Source organism: Mesoplodon densirostris, chromosome 16, assembly GCF_025265405.1.
Source record: "Mesoplodon densirostris isolate mMesDen1 chromosome 16, mMesDen1 primary haplotype, whole genome shotgun sequence".
Taxonomy (NCBI): Eukaryota; Metazoa; Chordata; class Mammalia; order Artiodactyla; family Ziphiidae; genus Mesoplodon; species Mesoplodon densirostris.
In genome coordinates this window covers 50,313,964-50,341,060 of record NC_082676.1, presented here as the reverse complement: position 1 = coordinate 50,341,060, position 27,097 = coordinate 50,313,964, and the positions used below count along the sequence as shown (strand labels likewise).

Here is a 27,097-nt window from a genome sequence, read left to right as displayed (position 1 = left end):
TTGCTATGGTAACTTCCCTCTTTTCCTCTGTATCTTTTGGCAAGGTCCCAAAGCTGGCCAGAGGCCCTACTGTGGTACAACACTGCCCTGGAGACAACTGAGTGTGATGAAGGTGGGGAGTATGATGGGATGCACGATGAGCCCCGGTACCTGCTGCTGGCCAGGGAGGCAGAGATGCTGTTCACAGGCGGCTGCGGGCTGGAGAAGAACCCGCAGAGATCAGGTAGGGCCTGGCAGACCTGCCCCTGGGGTGGGACAGTGCTAGAGAGTGAGAGACATAATTCCTGTCTCGCTGAGAGTTACAACAACATGCAAGACTGAGTCTCTTCTTTCAGTTCTGGTTGGGAGAAAGATTTGTACTGGCCCTGTATTTTTGCCAGACAGGATACCCTTATGATGCTGGCTTAGAAGGGGGCTTTATGCAGTTGGTATGCAGACAAACATTTTTATATTTTAATACTCAAATATTAGGAGTTTGGGAGGTTTGTTTTTAATTCACAAATTGAGCTGACATTTTCATAACATAAAATTCAACATTTTAAAGTGTAAAGTTCAGTGGTTTTTAGTATATTCACAGTATTATGCCATCATCAGCACTACCTAATTCCAGAACATTTCCATCACGCCAGAACGAAACCTGGTACCTGTTAGCAGTGACTCCCTATTTCCCCCTCCCTCCATCCCTGGCAACCACTAACCTACTTTTCATTTTTATAGATTTACTTATTCTGGTCATTTCATATAAATGGGATCGTATAATAGGTGGCCTTTTGTGTCTTGGCTTCTTTCAAGGTTCATTCATGTTGTAGCATGTATCAGTACTTTATTCCTTTTTATTGCTGAATAATATTCCATTGTATAGATACTATATATTTTGTTTATACATTCATCAGTTGATTCACACTTTTATATATATATGAAATATATATATGTGTATTTATTTTTTTATTTTGGGACTGCATTGGGTCTTCGTTGCTGCGTGCGGGCTTCCTCTAGTTGCGATGAGCGGGGGCTACTCTTCCTTGCAGCGCGTGGGCTTCTCATTGCGGTGGCTTCTCTTGTTGCAGAGCACAGGCTCTAGGGACGCAGGCTTCAATAGTTGCAGCACGCGGGCTGAGTAGTTGTGCTGTGCGAGCTCTAGGGTGCGTGGACTCCAGTAGTTGTGGCTCGCGGGCTCTAGAGTGCAGGCTCGGTAGTTGTGCACGGGCTTAGTTGCTCCGCGGCATGTGGAATCTCCCCGGACCAGGGATCGAACCCATGTCCCCTGCATTGGCAGGTGGATTCTTAACCACTGCACCACCAGGGAAGTCCCTATATGTATTTTTTTAAATAACATGATAGACATACTGAGCTCCTGATTTCACAGGTATAGGATGAGGCTAAGTTTAAAAGTTATTTTTTAAGGTGGTGTAACAAAATCGAGCAAATAATACTGCAAGTCTACAGTCCTTTATTTGAAACTTCTAAATCCAAAAAGCTCTGAAAACCAAGTGTTTTTATATGTTTTGCACAAATTCATTTGGTGGCAAAACCTGTCCAGAACTGACATGAGGTTGTTCATAATTTTTATTTCTTATACTTTATCTTTTCTACTTTCATATATTCCCAATTTGCCTTGTAAAAGCCCTCAGCCTGATTCTCATTGGCTCAGTTGGAATCACCTACCCATCCCTAAACCAATCACTGTGCTTATTGAGATGGCTTACTCTGGTTGGCTGTGCCTAAATGTGGACCAGTCCCTGTGGCCTGGTGGGGAATGGGAAAGTGCTTCGATTGGCCAGACTTGAATCACATGCCCACCCAGAGCCCCAACCAGGTTATGTGGAGGGAGAGGCAAGAAAGGGTAACCTCAGGGTCATCTTCTAGAGAGGGGGTCGGGGACACTGGGTGGCAAAAATAACAGGTGCTTCACTTCTTTGTGCCCCACTTTACTTTCTTTCAGGCGACTTGTACACCAAGGCAGCCGAGGCAGCAATGGAAGCCATGAAGGGCCGGCTGGCCAACCAGTACTACGAGAAAGCCGAGGAGGCCTGGGCACAGATGGAGGAATAGCTTGCTGGAAAAATCACTGCCAGCCAGTCGCAAGCTAAAGGGCTAGGAGTGGGGGAAAGAAAAAGACTCCTTTACTTATTTAGGGTTGTTTTGGGGCCGGAGGAGGCAAATATTTTTAGTGTGTTTTAAATCAACTTTTGTATTTTATTGTTGACTCTTGAAAATGTCTTTGCTACCAGTGGAGACACTGCAGCTGTCCCCTAGGGCAGCATTTTGGGGGAGGGGGATTGAAAAAGCAGCCTAATAACCAACATATCTCTTTGAGGTTCTTCTTCTGTGTTTTGTTGTTGTTATTGTTGTTTTTTGTCATGAGATGTAAGAAAATGTATCTTTTCTCCCCTGGATGGAAAATACTAAGGCTTTGCTCATCAGCCTTTTCAGTCTGGGCTGAAATCTCAGGGCCACAGAGCCTGTGTTTCCTGAGTCAGGATGCGATGGGGTACAGTAGAGCTGCACATTAACTTTCCACGGGGTGCGTAGTGTCATGACTTAGTGCAAAGCCTTCTTTCTCAGAGCATTTGGAAGTGTGCTGGCATTTTTTGGTGGATGTGAGACTGTACATCACCCAGGCCCCCTTCTGCCATGGGGGAAGACCCACACACTGTTTTCTTTTTGGGGGGGAATCTTAGTTCCCCAATCAGGAATTGAACCCGGGCCCTCAGCAGTGAAAGTGCCGTGTCCTAACCACTGGCCCGCCAGGGAACTCCCATGTTTTCTAATCTTTTAGTTTAATGTCCTTCCTGAAATGCAGCTTATTTTCTGGAATACAGCCAAATTCCATTCTGAAGCATGCTGTCTACAGTGGGCTTTACAACACAGGTTTGATTTTTATATGCACACTTTTACTACCTCTAACTCCTCCATCAGCTACTGTGCACCTTTTTGGGTGCACCTCAGAGCTTGTACATGCAAGGACAGTGGCTTGGAATGTTGGAGCCTGTCCTCCAAGCGGACATGTACCCTGCATCTCAGTGGCAGCATCCACAATATACCGAAGTACCCTTTGTACCGTATTCCTCCGTATTTTCTTAGCACCTGGTGTTCTTAGGAAGAATCCGCTCCCCAACCCCTGTCCTTGGCATTTTCTGCTTGAAGCTTGGTGATTTTCTTGTTATTTGCAGCAGGATGCTTTCAGCAGCAGTCCCTTGAGATTTGTCTAAGCTGTTGGAGAATGAAAGGGCAAGAACTATAAGCACTCATTAATTCCAGTGGTTTCCCCAGGGCCAGGCTATGGCTATCTGTATTTAATGAGCGTTCTCTTTAGAAGGAATTCAGATCTAACACCAGTGTGATTTCAGTTGGTGTTTCAAATAGCAAAGAAAACAGACTGCTTTGATCAACCCCAAGTGCTAAAGCAGCCTCTCTTCCTTTGTTTAAAAATGAAAACAAAAAAACCAGAGTGTAACATACAAACCATTCTTTTTTTTTTTTTTTTGGCCGCACCACTCGGCTTGTGGGAACTTAGTTCCCCGACCAGGGATTGAATCCGGTTCCTCCTGCAGTGGAAGCTAAGGGTCCTAACCAATGGACCTCCAGGGAATTTCCATACAAACCATTCTTACCTGTTCATTAAGACAGGTCCTTTAGCATGTTAGTGTTAAGTACTGTGACGTCATGACCCTGTGCGTGCATTAGGTTCCAAAGTTCCGGGTGTGCCCTAAAGGAAAAATCAAGCAGAGTCAAAATTACCCTTGAAAAATCCTGTAGAACACCTATAAATGACAGTATCCCTGTTTTTGTATTTGGACTCATCACTACCAGTTTCCTTTAGAGTTGGAACTGATCACTTTTTCCGTTTGCACAGATCAAGTAGTTGGCTTGTCTTAAGTTGTTTGTGTGTTTTAAACCAGTGCATATAGTTAATTTGCATTTGTTAAATGTAAGTTAGAAGCAACTTTATTTTGACTTATCTCTTCAAAGGTGTCAAGCCTCATAAAATTCATGCTTTTGTTAGTTCAACCAGCCTCCTTGCTCTTTGAGATTTTATTATGCAAATCATTTATGTTCCCTGACTACCTGTCTCATTTCTTTCTTTTTTCTTTTTTTTTTCTTTTTCTCATTTCTTAGTTGTATGTCAGTGCTTTCCTCTAATGCAGGGATCGGCAACATTTTTGTAAAGGGCTAGATAGTAAATATTTTAGGCTTTGCAGGCCATATGGTCTCTGTTGCAACTACTTAGCCCTGCTGTTGTAGTGCAGAAACATCGGTGACCAATACCTAAACGAATGAGCATGGCTGGCTCTCCAATAAAACTTTATTGACAAAACAGCCTGCCTGGGCTATAGTTTGCCAACCCCTGCTCTAATCCTGACTTAAGAGCTACTATATTAAAACCTGAGGGCAAGAGTCATCTCAATTTTTATTTTGGTCTCCAGTGCTTAAGAACAGTGCCTTAGCACAGAGTAGGCACTCAGTAAATTCATGAACAATGGAGAACCAGCCCTAGTCACAGCACTCACTCTTTGTGGCTGTAGTTCCTCCAACCGGTTAATGATTCCTTGTTTGGATTGGCTTGAACAGTCACCCCTGTAATTCACCCACTCACATGGCCTTAATGTCAGGGCAGTCCCCTTCTGCAGGAGGCTGGGATAGCTAGGCAAATGCTTCTTTAAGGACCATTGAGAGCAAAATGATCTGCAAAATACTGAGATCCTTCTGAGCCAGCAGAACTTATCCCACTTTCAGAAGCTAGTTCTGTGCCTTCTAAAGCTGGTTAGGACATCTTCTTTTTCCACAAATGCTAGGCATGCCAAAAAAAAAAAAAAAAAAAAAAAAAGCAAAAAGCAAAAAAACCCCAGGATATTCCAGCCCAACTGGGGAGACATCAGAGACTCTTCAGTTGCAAGAAACGGGAAGGTCCAGGAGATTAGCAGAGTCGGGGATGTAATTTGCATCTTCAATCACAGATGGAGAATCCAAGGTTCTGAAAGGTAGACTCTTTCCAAGTACCCTGCTGGTTAGAGGCTAAGCTGGAGCTAGGATTTGAGAGCTGCTTTTATTTAGAGGATCCTGGAAATAAAATTTAAAGTTAAACTGGAGTGTAATGTCTCTTTCAGTTTTGCTGTAGGTTTAAAAAGAGAAAAAGCAGCCTTTGGATGTAAGTAGGAAAAAATCCGTAACCCCTGTGCACCTGGATATCCTTATCCCCTCCTCCTCACCTGAGGCCCTGTGGGAATTTATCATCAAATGCGACCTTGATGAACCAAGCCAGGTAAATTACTGTTGTTGCTGTTTTAGTGACTTCATTTCCTTTTGTCCCAGCTACATTTGTCTGCAGTACTAGACATGTTTTACAAATCAAAAATGTTTGCACAAGTATATGCAGCTTGTGTGGGGGAAAGGAGACAAAATATGCATATTCTCTGCATTTGTGCCTGTTACTCACTTTTCTAATCTCTGCGGTACCCCTTTAACTTAGACAAGGTGGACACTGGGTGGACCCAGAGAAGTGGCTTGCATTATAGATTTATTTTTGCATATATATTAAGTTCCATTTTGCCTTTCCAAATAAAGTGGTTTCTTTCTTTCTGGTCTCAAATTCAAATGTATCCTGGTAACACATGAGTGAAGTAGCTGGGTGGAGGTGGGGTGAATTGGAGGGCTCAGCCCCACCTGAAAGAGGCAGCCCAGATTCAGCTCCGAATGGTTGTCCCCATGGGGAGTGTGGGCCCAGTGTTGCCCCGTTTTCGAATTTTTCAAGCTGCTGAAAATTGGATTTTTTTATGCAAGGTTTCTTGATCTTTAACATTTCTAATAAATTCTTATAAAAAAACTTCTAGATTTGGCACATACGTTTTCTGTTTGCTTTAAATAAAGGATGTGTACCTCTTGTTTTTCTTGGGTTTTCTCATCTATAAAACAATAATCTTTACCATTACATAGTTGTCATCAATTTCAAAGAAAATGCACGTTAAAGATGCTTTGTGATCTAAAACTTAAGAAAATCTTCGTTACTGGTATGAGAATTTCTTTAAAAATTTTAAGAATTTTAAGAAATTTGAACAATATACCATAACTACATGGTATATTGTACACATATTTAGGTCCATTTGCTCCGAAGTCTCTACTAAAATGATAGGAAAGAGATTTTCTTAATGGCATAAGCCCATGAGGGTGAAAAGGAAGAGTCATCAACAAACAAAATTTTGGATGCTGGAAAGCAGATAGACTGTGATTGAGTTAGCAGACCCAAGAAGGCTGGATCCTAGGTTAGCAGTAGGAAAATCTAAGAACCCAGTTTTCATCATTGAAGACTCCCCCACACCAAAGGCTGAAGAGTTGGCACAAGGAACCTCTGGAAGGGGGAGTGAAATGGGGCTAAAAATGTAGGTTCAGTTGAAAGACAATTAAAGCATCAGACCTCTAGACCCACTCAGCTCCCCTGTGTAGCCAGCCAGCTGCCCCTCCATCACCCTGCAGAAGCCTAGGACACCAGGCACAGTAGAGAGTGAGGCTACTCTACTGAAAGGAGGGTTGGTGGAAGTTTCTGTATTGGCTGTAGAGTGTCCACCAGCCTTCTTTCCCTCTGTGCTCCCAGACACTGGCAGCTGACTTTGTCCCTCCTGGCGGAAGGCAGACAATTGAAGAAATTTCTTGGGAATCAGACTAGCCTAAGATAAAAGACTTAAGGTACTTCCTCCTAATGAAACAGGCTGGCCAGAGCACCTCACAAAAAAAGCCTCACCCACCAAGTCCCACCCACACCTACAGAAATTCCCAGATAACATATTAGAGCCCTGTTCTTAAACTTGAACAGCCACCCAAAGATCCATATATAAGGAAGGCATTTCATATAACAGTCAAATAGAACCAAGAGCAGACAACATCTTGGAGGAAACAATATGCCTAGAGAAGAAAACTTCAAGTAATAAAAAACTCATCCTAAGATAAAATATTGTGTCCATGAAAAAAGGATCAAGATGCGATTCTAAGAATTCACACAGTTTTCCCAGCACCACTTATTTAAGAGGCTGTCTTTTCTCCAGTGTATATTCTTAACTCCTTTATCAAAGATAAGGTGACCATATGTGCGTGGGTTCATCTCTGGGCTTTCTATCCTGTTCCATTGATCTATGTTTCTGTTTTTGTGCCAGTACCATACTGTCTTGATTACTGTAGCTTTGTAGTATAGTCTGAAGTCAGGGAGCCTGATTCCTCCAGCTCTATTTTTCTTTCTCAAGATTGCTTTGGCTACTCGGGGTCCTTTTGTGTTTTCATACAAATTGTAAAATTTTTTGTTCTAGTTCTGTGAGAAATGCCACTGGTAATTTGATAGGGATTGCATTGAATCTGTAGATTGCTTTGGGTAGTATAGTCATTTTCACAATGTTGATTCTTCCAATCCAAGAACATGGTATATCTCTCCACCTGTTTGTATCGTCTTTAATTTCTTTCATCAGTGTCTTATAGCTTTCTGCATACAGGTCTTGCTAGAGTCTGTCATACCGAGTGAAGTAAGTCAGAAAGAGAAAACAAATACTATATGCTAACGCACATATATGGAATCTAAAAAAAAAGGGTTCTGATGAACCTAGAGGCAGGACAGGAATAAAGACACAGACATAGAGAATGGACTTGAGGACACGGGGAGAGGGAAGGGTAAGCTGGGACAAAGTGAGAGAGTAGCACGGACATATGTACACTACCAAATGTAAAATAGCTAGTGGGAAGCAGCCACATAGCACATGGAGATCAGCTTGGTGCTTTGTGTCCCCCTAGAGGGGTGGCTTAGGGAGGGTGGGAGGGAGACACAAGAAGGAGGGGATATGGGGATATATGTATACGTATAGCTGATTCACTTTGTTATACAGCAGAAACTAACACACAATTGTAAAGCAATTATAAAGATGTTTTTTAAAAAATCACACAGCGAAGAGCTCTTGTAAATCGAATATACCCTTACAAAGATGAATAACAATAGAAGGGTTGGAAAATGAAGTTGAGGAAATCTCCCAGGAAGTGGAACAAAAGAACAAAAAAGCTAAAGAATAGGAGAGGAAATTCTAGGAGCTAGGGGAGCACGCACTCTGGGCTGTACAACTGTTCCACGATGGAACCATTATAATTGTTACCATTTTTGCTTTGTGGAGAAATTAGCTAAGAACAGCCTAAGATTATGTATGTGTAGTTTTTAATGGTCTTTCCTTGGCTTTTTAAAGTTTAGGACAAGAATTCTATGATCCTAGTTTCAAAGTCAAAATTTTCATACAGGCTTTTACTAGAAATTAAGCGTGCATGTAGATCTAGATATCATTTTTACTGAATTATATTTAGCATATAGATTAAAATGTAAAGAAGTGTAACTCAGTCCTACCAGTATGCAAGTCATTTAGAAGTAAGCAAATGCTTTCATTGTAATACAATGAAGGTTCCAAAAAGGTTTGCTTTCTTTTCTCCTACCTTGACATACTTATCAGTATTTAAGATCACCAAAAGGAATTCATAAGTCTGGTTAGGACTGAGTTTGTTTCTTTTTCCTTTTATGAGCCATTTGAGGTATCCATTTGTTTTTCTTCCTACATATATTTCTTTCTGACTTCATGTACAATTTTAGTTTTTCCAATTATAAAGGAAATTAGTTCCAAAGAATTAGAGCTCTTAATACTAAGTAGTATCTATTGGGAAAAAAATTAATGTAGTAGTCTTAATTAAAATAAAATAAAAAAATTTTTTTTATAAGTCTAGGAGCCTAACTTAAAACAGAGTTAGAGAAAGTAGAGGGGAGAGAATCTTTTTTTTTTGCACAGCATGCAGGGGTCTTAGTTCCCCTAGCAGGGATCAAACCCATGCCCCCTGCAATGGAAGCACAGAGTCTTAACCACTGGACCGCCAGGGAAGTCCCCAAGAGAGTCTTTAAAAAATGTTGAGAACATTTCTTGGGACTGAAGGATGTGTGTCTCCAGAACAATAGGGCCCATTAAGTATCTAGCATAATTGATAAAATTAGACCTATGCCAAGATTCGTCTTCATGAAATTTCAGAACATTGAGGACAGGGAAAAGATCCCAGAAACTTTCAGAGGGAAAGAACAAGTTTCATAAAATGACCGAGAATCAGAATAACATCAGACAACTCAACAGTAACACTGGAAGTTGGAAGCTGATGGCTTCTGAATTCTGGGGAAAATACACTTTAACCTAGAATCATATGCCCAAACTATTAATGAAGCATAAGGGTGAAATAAAGACAATTTCAGACATGTAAATTCTCAAGAAAGTAACCTCTCAAATACTGTTCCTCCAGAAGCCACTGGAAGAGTTGCTCTATCAAAAGAGGGTCAGTGTTGGGTGAATAACAAGAAATGTGTGAGGTCCAGCGTAAGAGTGAGGCAAAGTCAGTGCCCAGGTAAGGGTGAAGGGCCATCTCAACATGGTGGCCTTACCATAAACCTAGAGTCTAGGGCCCCTGTCAGGATGCTGTGGGAGACATGTCTTCAAAAAGTTGAAGCTATAGAACACCTCATGTGTCTGTGTGGCAAGGATGGACAGTTTGAAGTTGAATTAGGGATGAATTCATAGAAAGTAGGTACATTTTTTTAAAGGTAATTATTAAGTAAAGAATAAGGTAAAAATATTTTCCAGAAAAGGAAAAATAATCATAGTTGAGTACATAGCTAAGCTCAAACTTAGTGAGTAGCATTTACTAATTATTGTTCAAATGAAATTATGAGAAAACACTTTTAGGAGGGTTGAGGTGTTTGTGATGACAGAGGTGGGATGATTAAGGTTAAATTCTTATCTTCCTTAGCAGGAAGTCAATAGGAAACGCCTAAAGCTGAAAGAGAGAGAGAGAGAGGAAGGGAGGGTATGGAGAGAAACACAAGAAGAATCAGCTAAAAGTTGAAAGTGGTTGCCTGGAGTGGAAGGAGTAGGCATACTGTTTATTTTGATAACAAGCCTTGTAGAATTGATATTATACACATGAAGAACTTTGATAAAATTATCAAAGTAAGAATTTTATTTATTACTTTGTATACACATGTTTATCTTTCAGCATTTAGTTTTTCACTTGCGTATGTCTTAGCTCCTCAGTGAGATGGTGAGATCAATAATGAGAAGGGCCATGTTTTATACTACTTTGAGTCTTAAATAGAATCAAGCAAACTGTCTTTCCTTTAGTAGATTTGATGCTTCCTTCATTGCAGCGCATCCTGATGCGAATGGTGTCATGGTCCAATGTTCCATGAAGGTTTTCACATCATCCGATCCTGTGATATTTTTGGAGTAACACAGCCTCCTGTTACATTTTATGTCGTTCCTCTTCCTGCCAGGCTCTTAGAAAATTGGTACAATCTCTCAGTTATCTTGACTGCCATCTCATAAAGCCTGATTCCATAGGCTAGTGCCAGCATTCACTAGGCTTTCAGTGATAGTTCTGTGGTGGTTCTAGATGTCAACTTGGCTAAGCTGAACTGCATTTTCAAGAATTCCCTTGCCGGTATGTCCAGCTAGAGAAGAAACCGCAAGAGAAATTTGCAGGGGGCAAATTTGCAGGAGGCCCTGTTTCCTCTCTAGAGACTGATAGCTTGCAGAGCTCAAAGTAAGAATTTTAAATGTTTACTAAGCTAAAAATACTAAATTAAATTTGCTAAGTTAAAAATTCATTATGGTAATTCATATATTGAGCATCAACTACTATGCTTTGTTGAATCTAAGACACCACTGATGTTAAGATGCACCATTATTTTCTGTATTAATAAGGAAAAAACCACTGAAAATAAACTGTATGCCATCGATCATAAGATGCAGGTCACTTTTAGAGATATTAAAATGTGAAAAAAAAGTCTTAGAAATAATGATATATGGCATGCCAGACATTGGGCTGGACATACACAGTCACCTTCTAACCCTGCAACAAACCTCAGTATTATTGTGACCATTTTACAGATGAGAAAAATGAGGCTTAAAGGTATCCCATAGCAAAAGTATTTGATAAGAATGTTTTCATTCACCAGGAAGGAAAGGTGGAGGTTTGAAGCTCAAACACCATCATAGTTTCAATATAAATGATGCCAACTGTGGCTGCTGCTGCATTATTCCCATCATCTACCAGCACAGGACACAGGAGTGTGTTTGAACGGCGGAAACTTAAAGGTATTGAAGGAAGGGCGCCGGCAGTAGTGGAGCCTTCAGCTTAACTTGACTCAACACAGGAAATCTCACTCAGGTCTGTCAATTTCTGTGGACTTTTAAGTGGTCAAGGTATAAGATGACTGCATGTGGTCCACCAGGGAGAGTCCTAGTTCACTCCAGGGTCCCAGTTCTCCTTCTGATTAAGCATTTGTTCCTGACAGAAGTGGCCTGGTCACCTTGCTGAGGGTGTGTGCTCTGCAAAAGCAACTAAACTATCTCCTCTGCAAAAACAAGATTCCTTTTGGGGAGGCCTAGGTGATCAGGGGGGTTCCTTGGTTGCAGGTAACAGAAATTAACGCTAGCCAACATTAGCGAAGAAGCAATTTTTTTGAGAAGGAGGTAGCTTATATACTGGAAGGTAAAAGGGAAATAGGCCTCAGAAAGGGCAGTCCCAGGGCAAATGTGGGGATCTAGCAGAAGGTAAGAGTCTGGAAGTTTCCTTCCCAGCCCCACTAGTGAGCTAAAAAATCCTTGTATCTGGTGTCCAGATTCAGATTTCCAGGATAAAGCCTCCGAATGGCCTAATTTGGATCTTGTGCCTGCCCACTTTGTACTTTGATTGACAGTTCCTTGAAGACCACAGGGGGCTTGTGGTGGTGGGGTGGGGAGGGATAAACTGGGAGACTGGGATTGACATATACACACTACTATACATAAAATAGATAACTAATAAGAACATACCGTATAGCACAGGGAACTCTACTCAATACTCTGTAATGACCTATATAGGAAAAGAATCTAAATGAGTGAATATGTGTATTTGTATAACTGATTCAATTTGCTGTACAGCAGAAGCTAACACAACATTGAAAACCAACTATACTCCAATAAAAATTAAAAAAAAATAAGACGACAGGGAGGAGTGTTTCCTCAAAGGAAAATCAGCATTGGAAACAGAAAAGTGGGGGATGGATTCTGGGAAGACAAAAACAACAGATTCCCACTCAGAGAGTATTCCCTTTGGGGAGGAAGAGGAAAAGGGCCCTGAAGATTAGAGGCAAGTGTTAAGGAAAACTTTTCAAATGGTTTTTTTGCAAGCCTATGCCAGAATTTTACTACAGCCTTCCTGCCAGTGTAACTCCTCAGGGAGGCTAGTTCAAAGATCCACACTTGGTAGGGACATTTTTTAAAAATTACCTGTTATTACAGTATCACCTACATAGAGTAAACTGTACAATCATAAGTGTAGAGCTTGCTGAATTTTAGAACATTTGCAGAACTCTAGAAAGCTCCCTCAGCCCCCCTCCCCACCCCCAACAAGGGTGACCATTCTTCTAACCTCTATTTTGGTAGAGACACTTTATAGGATGAGAGAATGATTAAATCATCATTGTTAGATGAGGGGTGGAGAGAGAGAGAGAGAGAGAGAGAGAGAGAGGGAGAGGGAACGTTCCATTAAAGTTCACTACTCTATTGACTGACAACAGTCAGCTGGTTGATGGGTAGAAAACTAGCTTCCCAGTATAAATCTTAATGCTAGTAAATTTCATAAGAAAAATGGTTAAGCATTTTATCAGGAATGTTAATTTCTTTCCAGAAGGAGATTCATGCAGTGTGGTTTGGTCTCAGACCGGGTTTGGGATGATTTTCCTTTTGCAGGGGCAAGGGAGTGAAGATTGGAGGGGATCCAGGACAGAGCCCCCATGTCCATCCCCACTGCCCACAGCTGAGGGGTTATGATCTGGAGACAGACACCCTTCACCTGACAGCCTCTAGATTGAGGGTGGGTGACAGGGGCAGTGTTTGATCTGCGGTGCTTGCCCTTCCCCCCTCCACCTCAAGGGACAGAGCAGACATGCCAAGGGACAGTCAGGGTTTCAGCCCTTCCCTCTCTCCTTTTACATAAAGCTGCTGGGAACCAGTGAGTCCAGGAGTTCTGGTGCAACATTCTGCTTCTCCTGCTTATTAGTTTCACATCTGATTGTCATAAGACAGCTGTGTAATGGGACTGCAGGTCTGCAAGAAATGCCCAAAAGGAGGCCCTGGGCTCTGTCTTCCAGGATCAGCCTGCATCCCTGTTAAGAATTCTGGTAGGGACAGACCTGAATTGCTGCAGAATGTTCTGGCAGAAATATCTTTAGCTCTGTTTGAGCCCTTACCACACAAGGATAGTTCATTTGTTACAGCTACCAGGTAACCCTATCTTTAGCAGAAAAGAGCAATTTATTACAATGATAAGGGGATGTCTCCAAGAATGTGAATTCCACTGGGCCCCCGCGAAGAGTCTTGAGCTGGGAGCCACAAAACCATCAGAATTTCTCTATGACTTTCTGCTCTTCTTCTCATTTTATCATTATTTTTCTCTACTTCTCCGGTCCATCTCACAGAATATGGCCACCCCAAATCCCACTTTCTCCCTAGTTCCAGTCAGTCAATCTCAGAGACTAACTCCAACACTTAACACAGTGAAAATGACAAACCAGGAACTCACCATGTCTCAGTTCAGATTCTCAAAAGAGAATCTGAGTGGTCCAACCTCTGTCCTATGTTTACTATAGAGCCCACTGGCCATGGTTTGGGGAAGGTGGCTACCCAGAGGGTGGACCCACTCTCTGGGCTGGTCAGGTAATTCCTAGAAAAGTGGGATTAGGCAGATTCCAGCAATTATTTTCCACCATGGGGATATTTCCTTTTGGAAAACCCACCCCCTAACTCACAAACACAGTGCCTCTTGGCACTGAAACACCATGAGTAGATCAGTGCTTCTATTGATCTCAAGGACTATAGATCCCCCAACAATGCCTGGCCTAGAGAGATGGCTGCTTCTGTATTTTTAAAAGATTTCTTTAAAGGTAACAAACTCTCCCAGTACAATGAAGTCTTTGCATATCAATACTTATTTTAAAGGTAGCTGGAGAAAAAAAATGGGTTAAGGAGGAACTGAAGAGGAGGAATATGGAATGGCCAAATATCAAGGTGTCTGCCAACTGGATATTAACCAGAAACTTGAATATAACAACTTAATATAAACAACTTAAATGTCCATATTCATAGTATGGAATAAATTAGATCTAAATGTGTCACAATAAATCAAAAACAAAATGTTGGAGGAGAAAAGCAAGTTGCAGAATGATATTGGTACAACGTAGTAAGGTTTATGTAAATGGAAAGCAAAAAAAGAAGATCATACTATGTATTGTTCATGGGTGTATGCACACACACACACAAGGATAGATAGATAGATAGATAGATAGATGTAAAAGTATAAAAATGAATTGGAAGGATACACATCAAATTCATAATAGTTATAGCCAAGGGAGATGTTTGGGAAGGGGTTATATTTTCATTTGTAATAGTCTAATTCTTTTTGTTTGTAATTGTCTAATATTTTTAATAGATTTTTAAAAGGACAACGTATTCACACTTTTAATAAAAAGCATATACATAGGAAAAGAATTGGAAGTGAAATGCCACCAATATTAGGTAGTGGGAATATGGATGATTATTTTTTCTTTGTACTTTTTCTGTATTTTTAAATATCTATATATCAACATGAATAGATATTTAAAAAACATAGTCGGGTGAAAAAAACAGTTGCAGATAAATACTAACAGCATGATAATATTTATATTTATGTAAAAACCCATAACAATAAAAACAAAACATCTATTTTCTATGGGTATATCTATTATGAATATATCCATATATATCCATATAAATTCACAGTAGAAGATCCAGAAGGATATACAGTATGCTAAGCTGTATAATGGTTACCTCTGCGGACTTACGACAGATGCCGAAGGTAAAAGAACATTTGTATTGTATCTGCAAAGTTTTCATATTTGCAACAATTCACATAGTATTTGTGTAACTAAAAATTAAAACATAATTTTTTAGAGAAAACTGCCCCACCAGTTCCCGTGGTTTGGCTTCTGAAGCCCCTGGTGCGTGTTACTGCTGAAATCCATCATTTCTCCCATGTGAGTTAACTTGAGGTCTCCGAGTTAAACGTCCTACTCAGAATACAGATTCTTAAAGTGCTTTTCATTCTAAGACCTGTTCAGAAGTGTGGGTCTAAATATTTGAGCAAATATTTTTCTTTTTAGTACCTGGCATGTTCTAAAATAGTTCTATAGGGATAAGGTAAAGCACATATGAAACAAACTCCCAGAGAAATGAACTGCAATTGCATACAAATGTATTAAGTAGTTTCCTAGAAGAGCTTTTTCACAGCTGGGTAGCGTGGCCGAGCGGTCTAAGGCGCTGGATTAAGGCTCCAGTCTCTTCGGGGGCGTGGGTTCGAATCCCACCGCTGCCAAAATGAACCTTTTTTGTTGCTGCTGGTTCCGTATTCATCTCTCTTCTGCAGCTGCAACAACGCCCCCTGCTGCCAGGCGCTGCTGGCTGCCCGCATGAATGGGACGGCGGAGGGGGCGGGCCCGCGCACGCCTGGGCGGGGCATTATGGGTAAAAGGAAGCGCGAGGGCCCTCCCCGCTCGCTCCCCCCACGTGTCCGCCGAGTTTCTCCACCAGCAACATGGCCGCTGCCTGAGAGAAGAGCCGGGCCGCCGCCGCCTGTGTAGCCCGCGGGTACCTGGGCCGTTGCCGCCGCCCGCGCGCGGGGCCGTCGGAGAGGTGAGTGCTGATGTGGCAGCGCCCGCCCAGGCTGGAGCCGGGCCGCACTCTCGAGGTGGGCTTGGGCGGGGCTGCCGCGTAGGCCGGGAGGCCCGCGCCACCCGGTGCCAAAGGGCCGGCGGCCTCCCGGGACTCGGGCGGGAAGTACGGGCAGCCTGGCCCAGTAGACCCGGGCTGGCCGCGGGCTCCGACCTCGCCTCGGCCCGGCAGTCGGTGAGGCCGCGGCCCAGGCTGCCGGCGGTGACTCAGGGTCCAGCCACCTTGCCCTGCCCGGCTCAGACGGGCCTCCTACGGGAGCACCTGTCCGAAGGCAGACGATGTCCTGCCGGCGTGGCGGCTCGTGGCAGTGGCTGCGTGGTGGGCGTGAGAAGGGGGCCTGACCACCCGCGAGGGAGGCGAAACCCATTGGACAGTGTGGCTCGGAGCTGGCGGCCCGCCCTGATGGGCAGGGAAGGGTGCCCGGGCCCCCTCCTCGCCCCAGATTAGCTTCCATCCGGCTAGGCCCGGAATTCTTCATTCATTTATTCCGGCCACCATTCAGGGCTAACTGGGAGCCAGCTACGTGCGGCGGATAGGGCCCTGATCATTTGATCAGAGGAGGTATCAGTAAGCATGTAAACCAGTAAATTAAGAAGGTCGTTCTGTTGTGTTAACCTTTAGAATCGTTGGGCTTGGGGTCAGAAAGAGGAGATCTTAGCAGTCGCCACAGTTTCTTCATCTGTGAAGTGGGGATAATAGAATTACCTATCTCATAGGTTTGTGGTGAGGGCCCAATAGGGTAAGACTGGAGAAGCCCCAGGTTGCATAGTTTCGTGGCTGTGTTTCCTGCCCTTTTATATTGGAAGAAAACATTGGGACACGTAGTAACAAACCTTCCCATGGGTTATTTATACCTTACTTTTAATCCTCACCAGAGTCCTCTGAGGTTGGTACTTTTGTTATCCCCATTTTAGGGACGAAAATAGTGAGCAGTACTACGTGCAAACAACTCGGGTGGGCCACGGGTAGCAAACAGCAGACCTGGGATTTGAACTTGCACAGTTTCGGTCTAGAGTCGAGGCTCTTACCCACTACACCATCCTGCCTTCTATTGAAAAAAAAGCGTTCAGCCTAGTCGTTAAGAATGAGAATAAGGCTCTTTGACATCAGCTAGACTCAGGCGCCATTCTCCAGCACTGTGACCTTGGGTAGGTTACTTACTCTCTGAACTTTAGTTTCCTCCTTTTTTTCTTTTTTTTTTTTTGCGGTACGTGGGCCTCACACTGTTGTGGCCTCTCCCGTTGCGGGGCACAGGCTCCGGACGCGCAGGCTCAGCGGCCATGGCTCACGGGCCCAGCCGCTCCACGGCATGTGGGATCTTCCCGGACCGGGGCACGAACTCGTGTGCCCTGCATCGGTAGGCGGACTCTCAACCACTGCGCCACCAGGGAAGCCCAGTTTCCTCTTTTCTTAATTGGGGATGGTACAGCTTGATTTATAGGGCTATCGAGCAGATTAAATGAGATTGAATATTAAGTCCTTAGAGAAGGGAGGGTCCGACTCAGTTGAGTTCGTTCTTCCTGCCCCTAGGCCACCTCTCCTTTTAACAGGGGTGGAAACTGGGGTGACCCAAAGAGGGAGATGCCTTGTGCGAGGGGCACACAGCCAATAAAAATCCAGACCTTGAGACTATTTGCCCCGGGGCCCTTTCCTCTTAATTCACATTGTATATTGTCCTCACCTTGTCTCAGTCCCTCCAGTAACTGGAGATTATTTGGAGTTGCCTCTGCTTTTCTGATTGGCGGACAGGTTAGATTGCTGGATGCAGCACTGATGCACCCAGCTGTGGCTTTCAGGCACCTCCTCTGCTCTGGACCCCTCCTTAGATTCACCTGGTGTTCTTGTCCCCTTTCCGTTTGTTGAGCAGCCACCTGGCAGGGGATGTTTTCTGTGCTCAGTGCCGTGGAGCCACTACCATGGAGTACCCTTGTGGCCACAGGACACCCTGTTGAGGCCAAGATGGTCACTGCTGCTGAGGAAGCTTGCCTTGTGGCCTGAGAGGATAGGCCACACCTCTGTCCTCAAGTGTCCACAGGGCCCAAACCATGAGGCCACTAGTCTCTGGATGGGGCTGAGTTAGGCTCACTGGGTAAAAGGTCTGTAACTGCCTGATTTCATGTACTCATTCACTCCGTCATTCTTTGTACTATACTGAGTGTTTACTCCATGCCAGGCATTGTTCTAGATATCGGGAGAACGGCATGAATTTTTTAAAAAGATAATAATCCCCATATCAACTTGATGAAGTAAATATAATCATCTCCATTTTATGGTTGAAGCACTGAGAGGCTTTCATGGAGCTTACATTCTAGTGCAGAAGACAGACACACATAAACAAATAGACTAGGTAGTTCCAGGTTGTGATAAGAACCATGAAGGAAATAAAATGGGGATGTGGTAGTGACTGGAAATGGGTGGGGGGCTCTTTAAGGTGGATAGTTCGGGAACCTGTCTGTTCCTGGAGGGGGTGGGAGTGGTGATACTAGTGCAAAGGAGCCAGCCTTGAAAAGACCTGGGGAAAATAGGTGGTGTGCAAAGGTCCTGAGACAGGCTGGGGCTTAGCTTGTTGTAGGCCCAGCAAGATCGTATTGGACCCTGGGGCCATGGAAAGGAATTTGGATTTTATTCTATGTGACAGTTGAAGGGTTTTGAGCAGGGGAATGATGTGATCTGATTTTCTGCAAGGACAGCTCTGGGTGTTTCTGGGAGGATTGGAGGTAGGAAAGACTTGTTGAAGCAGTACTTTTCAAATTGCAGATCAAGATTTATTAGTGGGATGTGAAATCAGCTTAATTTTAATGAGTGAGGATAAAAATCATCACTGCATCAGATATAGTAGGGACAATGAATGGTTATGTGAAACCTTGTTTTAGTTAGGTAATTGTATGTATATTCCGGGTCATTTATATGAAATGGATTTCTTACTGTGGGTCTTAGGCTGAAAAATTTGAAAGCCCCTGAGTTGGATGATGTTGCCTGGGAGGATGAAGGGAGGTGATAATCCCTGCATTAACCGAATCATATATTCTATCTGGAGGGAGGAGCACCATCCTTCCTGAGCTCCTCCTTGACTGGGGAGAGGCCAATAGAGAAAGAACTGAGAAAGCCTGTTTTGGGATCCTCCCAGGCCGTACCCTCTTAGTACCTACATAGGTTCCCTGGTTCACCCAGAAGTCCCCAATCTCTCAGTTGTCCACAGAGCCAGCTGGAGAGAAGGTAGGTACTTTGCATACGTTTATGATCCTTGGCAGGTGAGGTGGGGTCTTGGGCTCTCCCATGCATTGCCCTCTGTCCGGGCGGTAACAGGCATTTGGGGTTTATGACTTTCTTCTAGCCTTCTAATCCTGAACTGTCGAGGTAGCCTGTTTCCCTCTACTCTCTTCCTCTGCTCAGAGTCCTATGGTAGCTCCCTATTAAATGGCATTCCTGTGGTTTATTTATTCAGGCAACACGTACGTATTGAGTGCCTGCTATGTGCTAGGCACTGGGGGCCAGCAAGGGACGAAATAGACGAAAATCTCTGCCTTCATGTAGTTTACCACTTATTGGCAGTGGGGGTGAGGATGGATAATAAATACAGAGCTATAAACTGTCACGTGGTGATACATGCTATGGAGAAAGCTAGAACAGGGAAGGAGCTGGCAGGGTGGGGTGTTGTGATTTTGAATTGGGTGGACAGGGAAAGTCTTAGCTATGAGGTAGAATCTGAGCAAAAACCTGAAAGAGGTGAAGGAGGGAGCCATGAGGTTATGGGGGCTGGTAGAGCAGTTACAAAAGCCCAGAGGTGAGGGACGGGGGAGGGAAGGAGGCCTGTGGGAGATGAGGTCTGAAAGGAAAAGGGTCAGGGAGGGGGTTGTCTAGGGCCTCACATGGGATGAAAAAGACTTTGGCTTTTATTTCTGAGTGAGATGGGAAGACTTTGAAGGCGGAGGAGTGATGTGATTGCTGGCTGTGGGGTGAGCAAAGACCGTAGGAGGCAAAGGTGGAAGCAGGGAGACCAGTTAGGAGGCTGCCGCTCTCAGGCGGGCAGGGGATGGAGGTGGCAGCGGGGGTGGGCAGATTCCCGACATACTTAGAAGGCACAGCTGACAGGATTTGCTGGTGTGGGGCGAGAGGAAGAGAAGCACTGAGGATGATGCCACTGTTTTGGCCTGAGCATTCTCAGCGTCTGGAATGTATATCTGGAATAAGTGAGAGGACTCTGCTTGGTGGCCGGGGCAGGGGGCTTAGATGCCATTGAATCCCATGGTGAAAATATTTATGTTCTTTTAAATATTAAACCATTCAAATGTTAGGTAGATAAGACAAAAATCGAGCTGGTCCTACCTAAAAGTAGAAGTCTGGGAACTGCTGAGATTGGAGGGTGCCCAGGTGCCTTTCTAACTGTGCCCATCCCCTCCCTTTGGGAATATGAAGGGTCATCCCAGCTGAATTACAGTCAGCCCTCCACATTCATGGACTCAACTAACCTCAGAAACTAAATTTGCCCTGCGCCTGGCAACTATTTACATTGTATTAGGTATTATAATTAACCTAGAGATGATTTAAAGTATACCATGTGCTCTAATTTCATTCTTTTACAGGTAGCTGTCCAGTTTTCCCAGCACCACTTATTGAAGAGGCTGTCTTTTCTCCATTGTATGTTCTTTCCTCCTTTGTCATAAATTAGGTGACCATATGTGCGTGGGTTTATCTCTGGGCTTTCTGTCCTCTACCTTTGATCTATATTTCTGTTTTTGTGCCAGTACCTTACTGTCTTGATTATTGTAGCTTTGTAGTATAGTTTAAATTCTGGGAGCCTGATTCCTCCAGCTCCGTTTTTCTTTCTCAAGATTGCTTTGGCTATTCGGGGGTCTTTTGTGTTTCCATACAAATTGTAAAATTTTTTGTTCTAATTCTGTGAAGAATGCCATTGGTAATTTGATAGGGATTGCATTGAATCTGTAGATTGCTTTGGGATGGCCATCATCAAAAAATCTACAAACAGTAAATGCTGGAGAGGGTGTGGAGAAAAGGGAACCCTTTTGCACTGTTGGTGGGAATGTAAATTGATACAGCCACTGTGGAGAACAGTATGGAGGTTGGTTAAAAAACTAAAAATAGAACTACCATATGACCCAGCAATCCCACTACTGGGCATATACCCTGAGAAAACCATAACTCAAAGGACATATGTACCCCAATGTGCATTGCAGCACTATTTACAATAGTCAGGACGTGGAAACAACCTAAACGTCCAACAACAGATGAATGGATACAGAAAATGTGGTACATATATACAATGGAATATTACTCAGCCATAAAAAGGAACGGAATTGGGTCATTTATAGAGATGTGGATGGACCTAGAGACTATCATACAGAGTAAAGTAAGTCAGGAAGAGAAAAACAAATATTGTGTATTAATGCACATCTGTGGAATCTAGGAAAATGGTACAGATGAACTGGTTTGCAAGGCAGAAATAGAGACACAGATGTAGAGAACAAACATATGGACACCAAGGGGGTAAGGGGGAGTGGGATGAATTGGGAGATTGGGACTAACATATATATGTTAATATGTATAAAATAGATAACTAATGAGAACTTGCTGTATAGCACAGGGAACTCCACTTCGCTGTACAGTAGAAACTAACACAACATTGTAAAACAACTATACCCCAATTAAAAAAAAAAAAAAGGAACGAAATTGGGTCATTTGTAGAGACGTGGATGGACCTAGAGTCTGTCATACAGAGTGAAGTAAACCAGAAAGAGAAAAACAAATATCGTATATTAACACATACGTGGAATCTAGAAAAATGGTACAGATGAACCTATTTGCATGGCAGGAATAGAGACGTAGAGGTAGAGAACGGACGTGTGGACGTGTGTGGGGGGGAAGGGGAGGGTGGGACAAATTGGGAGATCAGGATTGATATATGTACACTACCATGCATAAAATAGATAACTAGCGGGAACATGCTATAAATAAAGCACAGGAAACTCAGCTCCGTGCTCTGTGATGACATAGATGGGTGGGTTGGGGGTGGGGGGTGGGAGGGAGGTCCAATGGGGGGGGATATAGGTATACATATAGCTGATTCACTTCATTGTACAGCAGAAACTAACTCAACATTGTAAAGCAATTACACTCCAATAGAAAAAAATTTTTTATTGAAAAAAATAAAGTATACGATGTGCTTAGGTTATATGCAAATACTGTGCCATCTTATGTAAGGGACTTAAGCATCCACAGATTTTGGTATCCTTGAGGGTCCTGGAACCAACCCACTGATACTGAGGGACAGTGTACTCACCCTCCACCATGGCGACCTGCCGCCTTCCCTCCTTCAGGTACTTGAAGTGCTTCCTGTTGCCTGGAGTCCCTCTTCCCCTCTGCTATCCTGGCTTGTCCAAATCCTTCTGTCCTTCAAGGCCCAGCCCAAATGCCCCTTCCCCCAGCAGGAAGGGCCTTCCTTCCTCTGGACTCCCCTACCTATAACTGCGACCTGAAGTTGGATGGCCTGGCACTGAGGTCCAGTGGGTCCCCTTGCTTCCTGTGTGGCTTTGGGTAAAACACATAAAAGCGTCTCTGAGTTCCAGTCTCCTCGTTATAAAATGGGGACAATTAAGAGTATGTACGCAAAGAGAGTCATTTTTAGACATGTGCACACACACACAGAAAACCACAGAAAGGAGGTCATCTCACTCGGGGTTGGGTTTAAAGTCAGCTTGAAAATCAAATATCAGAGATGGAGTCACCCTGGAATCCGAGTCTTGGGACTGTCTCCTCTTGCTGTTGTGCATCAGGCTCTCCTCTAAAGATTCCCCATGGCCCCCGATTACTTCTCGAGTGTTTTCATCATGGCTGTGGACCAGCCAGCCTCCATCCTCCTGCCTGGTGGTGAATTCTTTGTGAGTAGTCAGAAAACTCCTAAAATTGGTCATTTATTCTTTCCCATGGGTGTAGCTGACATGTGGTGACTTGGATTCACCTGTTTACACCCATTGCTTGGTGGTTTCTGCCTGCTTTTTTTTTTGTTTTTTGGCCGATGGGTGTATAATGGGCTGTCCATTTTTTTTTTTTTTTTTTTTTTTTTTTTTTTTGCTGTACGCGGGCCTCTCACTGCTGTGGCCCCTCCCGTTGCGGAGCACAGGCTCCGGACACACAGGCTCCGCGGCCATGGCTCGCGGGCCCAGCCGCTCCGCGGCATGTGGGATCCTCCGGGATCGGGGCACGAACCCGTGTCCCCTGCATCGGCAGGCGGACTCTCAACCACTGCGCCACCAGGGAGGCCCGGCTGTCCATTTTTGACTCTACAATAGATGTAGAAATAAGATCAGTTTCTGTTTGCTTCAGGCTCCTCCCTCCCAGAGCAGGGCTGCTTGCGGAATGGGTACCTAGGTGTGTTGGTTGAATAACTGACTGACGGTCCAGGCCTGTTGTTCTCCTTGCAGATCGAGTCCAAGGACCGCGCGGCTGGCTCCCCCCTAGTATGGCCAATGAAGAGGATGACCCAGTCATACAGGAGGTAACTGCTGTTCCCCACCCTCTGCCGGGATGGGGTCCCTTCCATCCATCCTCAGGCCAGCCTGGGAGCTGTTGGCGTCCTCTCTTCCTCATACCTGCCTGGCCGACCCCTCACTTCTTTCAGGTGTTTGATCCAGCATCACCTCGTCAGAGAGGATTCCCTGACCCTCCTGCCTCACGTGACGTTCTCCTGCACACCCTCCCTAGCCCCTTACCTTGGCCATACCTTGCGTTTGGCCACAACACCTCTCAGCCCCTACACATAAGTTTCCTTCCACTAAAGTGTAAGCCTCATGAGGGCAGGGATTTTGTCCTGTTCACCGCTGAGTCTGCAAAGCCAAGTCCAGTGCCTGGCAATTAATAGATACTCAGTGACTATTTGTTGAATGAATGAATGGGTTTGACAGCTCCCTCTTCTTCATGCTCTTATGCAGATTTGGTCATTCAGCAGTTGTTCACTGAATCCATGATGTGCTGGGGGCTGTGAGAGCAGGGAGCCAGGCAGTGTTCTGCCCTTGGGAAGCTTAGGATCTGTGAGGCAAGACTGACAAGGAAGGGGTCTCAAGATGCAGACAGTGGTTCCAGAGTCCGCCCAGACCAAGACATATCCTAGAGGCTCTGGGCCTTTGCACATGCTGTTTCCTTCACGTATGCCTCCCCTGTGCCTGATGAGCCTTCACTCATCCTTAAGGCCTGGAGGAGATGGGAGAGGACATGGTTCATAGGAAGAGCTAGGAAGCAGGAAGGTAAACTGCAAGGTGGGGCAGGGGCGGTGGGGGTTGAGAAGAAAGAGCCAGGTCACACCACCTGAAGACAGGCCAATCCAGGACAGGTGATGGAGGGCACAGGGAGGGAGCCCTCCCCTGCCCCATCCTCATCAGAAGAGCGTTTAATCGGGCCCTCTGGGGTGCGTCCTGATCTGGGCAGCCTCGGAATACATTCTTATTGGGTTATAGTGAACCTGGGCAGGGGGCTCTGGACATATCCAGGTTGGAGATTTGGTTCCCTTTATTTTTAGCATCAGCTGAGCTATTTCCTCTTCCCCAAATGGCCTCAGAGCCATTATCCCTGAAATTTGAGGAGCATGCTTGTGCCCGGGGCAGGTTGGGAATTGGGTTCTGTCTCCTGGTTAAGTCTTCTTCCCTTGTTCCCAGATCGACGTGTACTTGGCCAAAAGTCTGGCAGAGAAGCTCTATCTGTTTCAGGTAATTATAGGACATAAAGGTAAAGGGGGAAAAAAAGTTGGTGGGTGGTGGAGACACAGTAAGTGGTAGGCCAGGAACAATTTGAAACCTCCACGTTGCTTAGAATTCTTGGCACAGAGGGTGTTTGGTAAGACAGTCTCTTTGCTTTTATGGGCAGGTCAATAGTAATCTCTCATTTTGAAGATGGGAAAACCAAGGCAACCCTAAGAAACAGAACAGTGTACTGGATAAAGCTTGGGCCCTGGGGACAGTCTCCCGGCCTTGAGGCTTGGCTGTGAGTCCTTGGGCAAGTTCCTTACAAAAAAAAAAAAAAAATCTCCCTGTGCCTCAGTTTCTTTATTTGTAAAGTGGTGATAGTAATAATACCTGCCTGGTAGGGTCCCCACGGGGATCAGGTGAGTCCATATTAAAGTGCTTAGAACACCACCTGCCTGGTGCAGAGTTAGCGCCGCGAATGATCGCCACCGCTGTAACTGAGACGCAGGGAGCAGCTTTCTGGGGCAGCTCCCTTCAGCATTGGTGCGCCTCTGTCCTGCTAGCTGTGGGTCCCCCCAGATGTTATCCCTGCCCGCCTCCCCTTGAAGCTGGGCTGGTAGTTTAATCATAGTCACTCACAGGTGTTAACCCTAGACTGCCTGCAGGCACCATTCAAAGCATTTTACATATGTTAACTCATCTCTTCCCACAATATCCCTGTGGTGGTTACTATTGTAATTTTATAACAGCTTTATTGAGATCGAATTCACACCCATGCAGCTTCCCTGTTTAAGTGTAAATGCAGTGGATTTTAGTCTGTCCACGAGGTTGTGCAGCCGGCGGCCCAGTCTATTTTAGGAAGTATTTGCTGCTGCTCTGCCCTCACTCCCTGCAGTCCTAGGCAACCGTTAACCTATTTTCTGTCCATGGATTTGCCTGTTCTGGACATTTCATATAAGTGGAGTCATGTAATATGTGGCCTTTTGTGTCTGGCTCTTTTGTTTAACGTGATGTTTTCAAGGCTTTTCCATGTTATAGCATGTATCAGTACCTCATTTCTTTTTATGGATGAATATACTTCACTGTATGGACCTATATGCCACATTTTATTTCTCCATGCATCAGTTGATGGGTCTTTGGGTTGTTGCCATGTTTTGGCTATTATGCATAATGCTGCTATGAACATTCCTGTCCAAGTGTGTGTGGGGGGAGTTTTTCATTGCTCTTGAGTATATACCTGGGAGTGGAATTGCTGGGTCCTATAGAAATATTTTGAGGAAATGACAGACTGTTTTGAACCACTTTATATTCCCAGCAGTAAGGTTGTTAAGTATTTTTGTCCCCATGTTGCATATAAGAAAAGGAGGCCCAGGGAGGCTGCTAACTTACACAAGGGGCCTGGAACAGGGTGGCAGCACCCTCCACGCACGTGCTGGGAGGAGGCCCGGTGTGGGGCCCTGGCATCTGCCTTTACAGGCCGTGGCACTGGGGGCTGTTGTCTGCACCTGCTTCCTTGACTGACTGCAGAGTGATGGAACGGATGGTGGGGACAGCGACCCGTGTGTGTTCATGGTGTGCCAGGCCCTGTGCCGGGTGTCAGCTCCATCTGCCTCATTCCCTGCTCCGAATGGTCTGGGAGGTGAGGAGCTTGCCTGAGTACACAGGGAGCAAGTGGCAGAGTTAGGACCGTCTGATTCTAGAACCGGCACCCTTCCCCACCACCCTTCCCAGCGATCAGGAGATCACAGAGCTGCCTGGACCTTGGCAGACCAGGGGCCTCCCGGGCTGTCCTGGGCTAGCCTGTCCCAGCTCAGGGCTCAGCCCAGACCAGCTGTGCTCCAGGCCGTTCCTGGACCTAAGCTCCAAGCTCCTGCCCCAAGCTTCAGCCCAGGAAGCAGGGAGGAGTCATTGTATTGCTATTTAAGTGAGCTTTTAGGAAACAGCCATTTCCTTGGACTAGAATGCAGCTGATCTCAAATGGCCTCCAAAGCAGGGTTACTTTACGCACTGCCACACCTCCACCAGGCTCATTCATAGCGATGGTGACGGCCTTTCGCGAGTGAGTCCAAACCATGACTCATCCATCCACCCAGTGACATACGTAAAGCACGGGAGAAAGAAAGGAAGAGTGCGTCTGTGGGGAAGGATGTCTCTACATCCTTCTTTGTTCAGAGAAAAGAAGCGATTTCAGAGCAGTATGCTCAGATGTGACATAACTTCACACCTGATGACACTGGGGCCCAGAGAGAGCTCTCAGAGCAGGTCACTGGCAGACCAGCTCCCTTCTCTGTCATCAACTTTTTATTATGGAAAAGTCCACACATCAGCAAAAGGAGAGAGAATGGGATAGTGATTCCCATAGATCTGTCGACTGAAAAAAAAAAAAAAGCACAACCTAACAGTTGAGAATTATGTTTTATTCGGCGACGTACTGAGGACTTAAGTCCGGGAGATAGCCTCAGGTAGCTCTGAGGAACTATTCTGAAGAGGTAAGAGAGGAGTCAGGACTTACAGGAGTTTTTGCAAAAAACAAGAAAACCCCAGGGAGTCGGAACATCAGAAGATTACTGTTTGTTAAAGGAAACCAGACTCTCGAGTTAATGAATT

The 27,097-nt window shown here is 44.7% G+C and overlaps 2 protein-coding genes and 1 non-coding gene across 5 annotated transcripts in view; all 3 read left to right on the top strand.

Moving 5' to 3' along the window:
- The window catches only part of EEF2K (eukaryotic elongation factor 2 kinase), a 61,131-nt gene extending 55,308 nt beyond the window's left edge, over positions 1-5,823 (top strand). Inside the window, exons 17-18 of the mRNA XM_060077757.1 lie at positions 45-223; positions 1,943-5,823. Coding sequence (XP_059933740.1) covers positions 45-223; positions 1,943-2,052 — 289 coding nt within the window. The 3' untranslated portion in view covers positions 2,053-5,823. The remainder of the gene's footprint in view (positions 1-44; positions 224-1,942) is intronic.
- A 9,536-nt stretch (positions 5,824-15,359) lies between these two features.
- TRNAL-AAG (transfer RNA leucine (anticodon AAG)) lies at positions 15,360-15,441 on the top strand. The gene has a single exon. It is a non-coding gene; the product is annotated as a tRNA-Leu (tRNA).
- A 191-nt stretch (positions 15,442-15,632) lies between these two features.
- POLR3E (RNA polymerase III subunit E) overlaps positions 15,633-27,097 on the top strand; it is a 31,740-nt gene continuing 20,275 nt past the window's right edge. For 2 of the 3 annotated variants that reach the window (XM_060120597.1, XM_060120596.1), the window contains exons 1-3: positions 15,633-15,758; positions 23,237-23,310; positions 24,464-24,514. In XM_060120597.1, coding sequence (XP_059976580.1) covers positions 23,275-23,310; positions 24,464-24,514 — 87 coding nt within the window. In that variant the 5' untranslated portion in view covers positions 15,633-15,758; positions 23,237-23,274. Of the gene's footprint in view, positions 15,759-23,236; positions 23,311-24,461; positions 24,515-27,097 lie in introns of those variants that run through there. The other variant, XM_060120598.1, reaches the window with a different exon arrangement.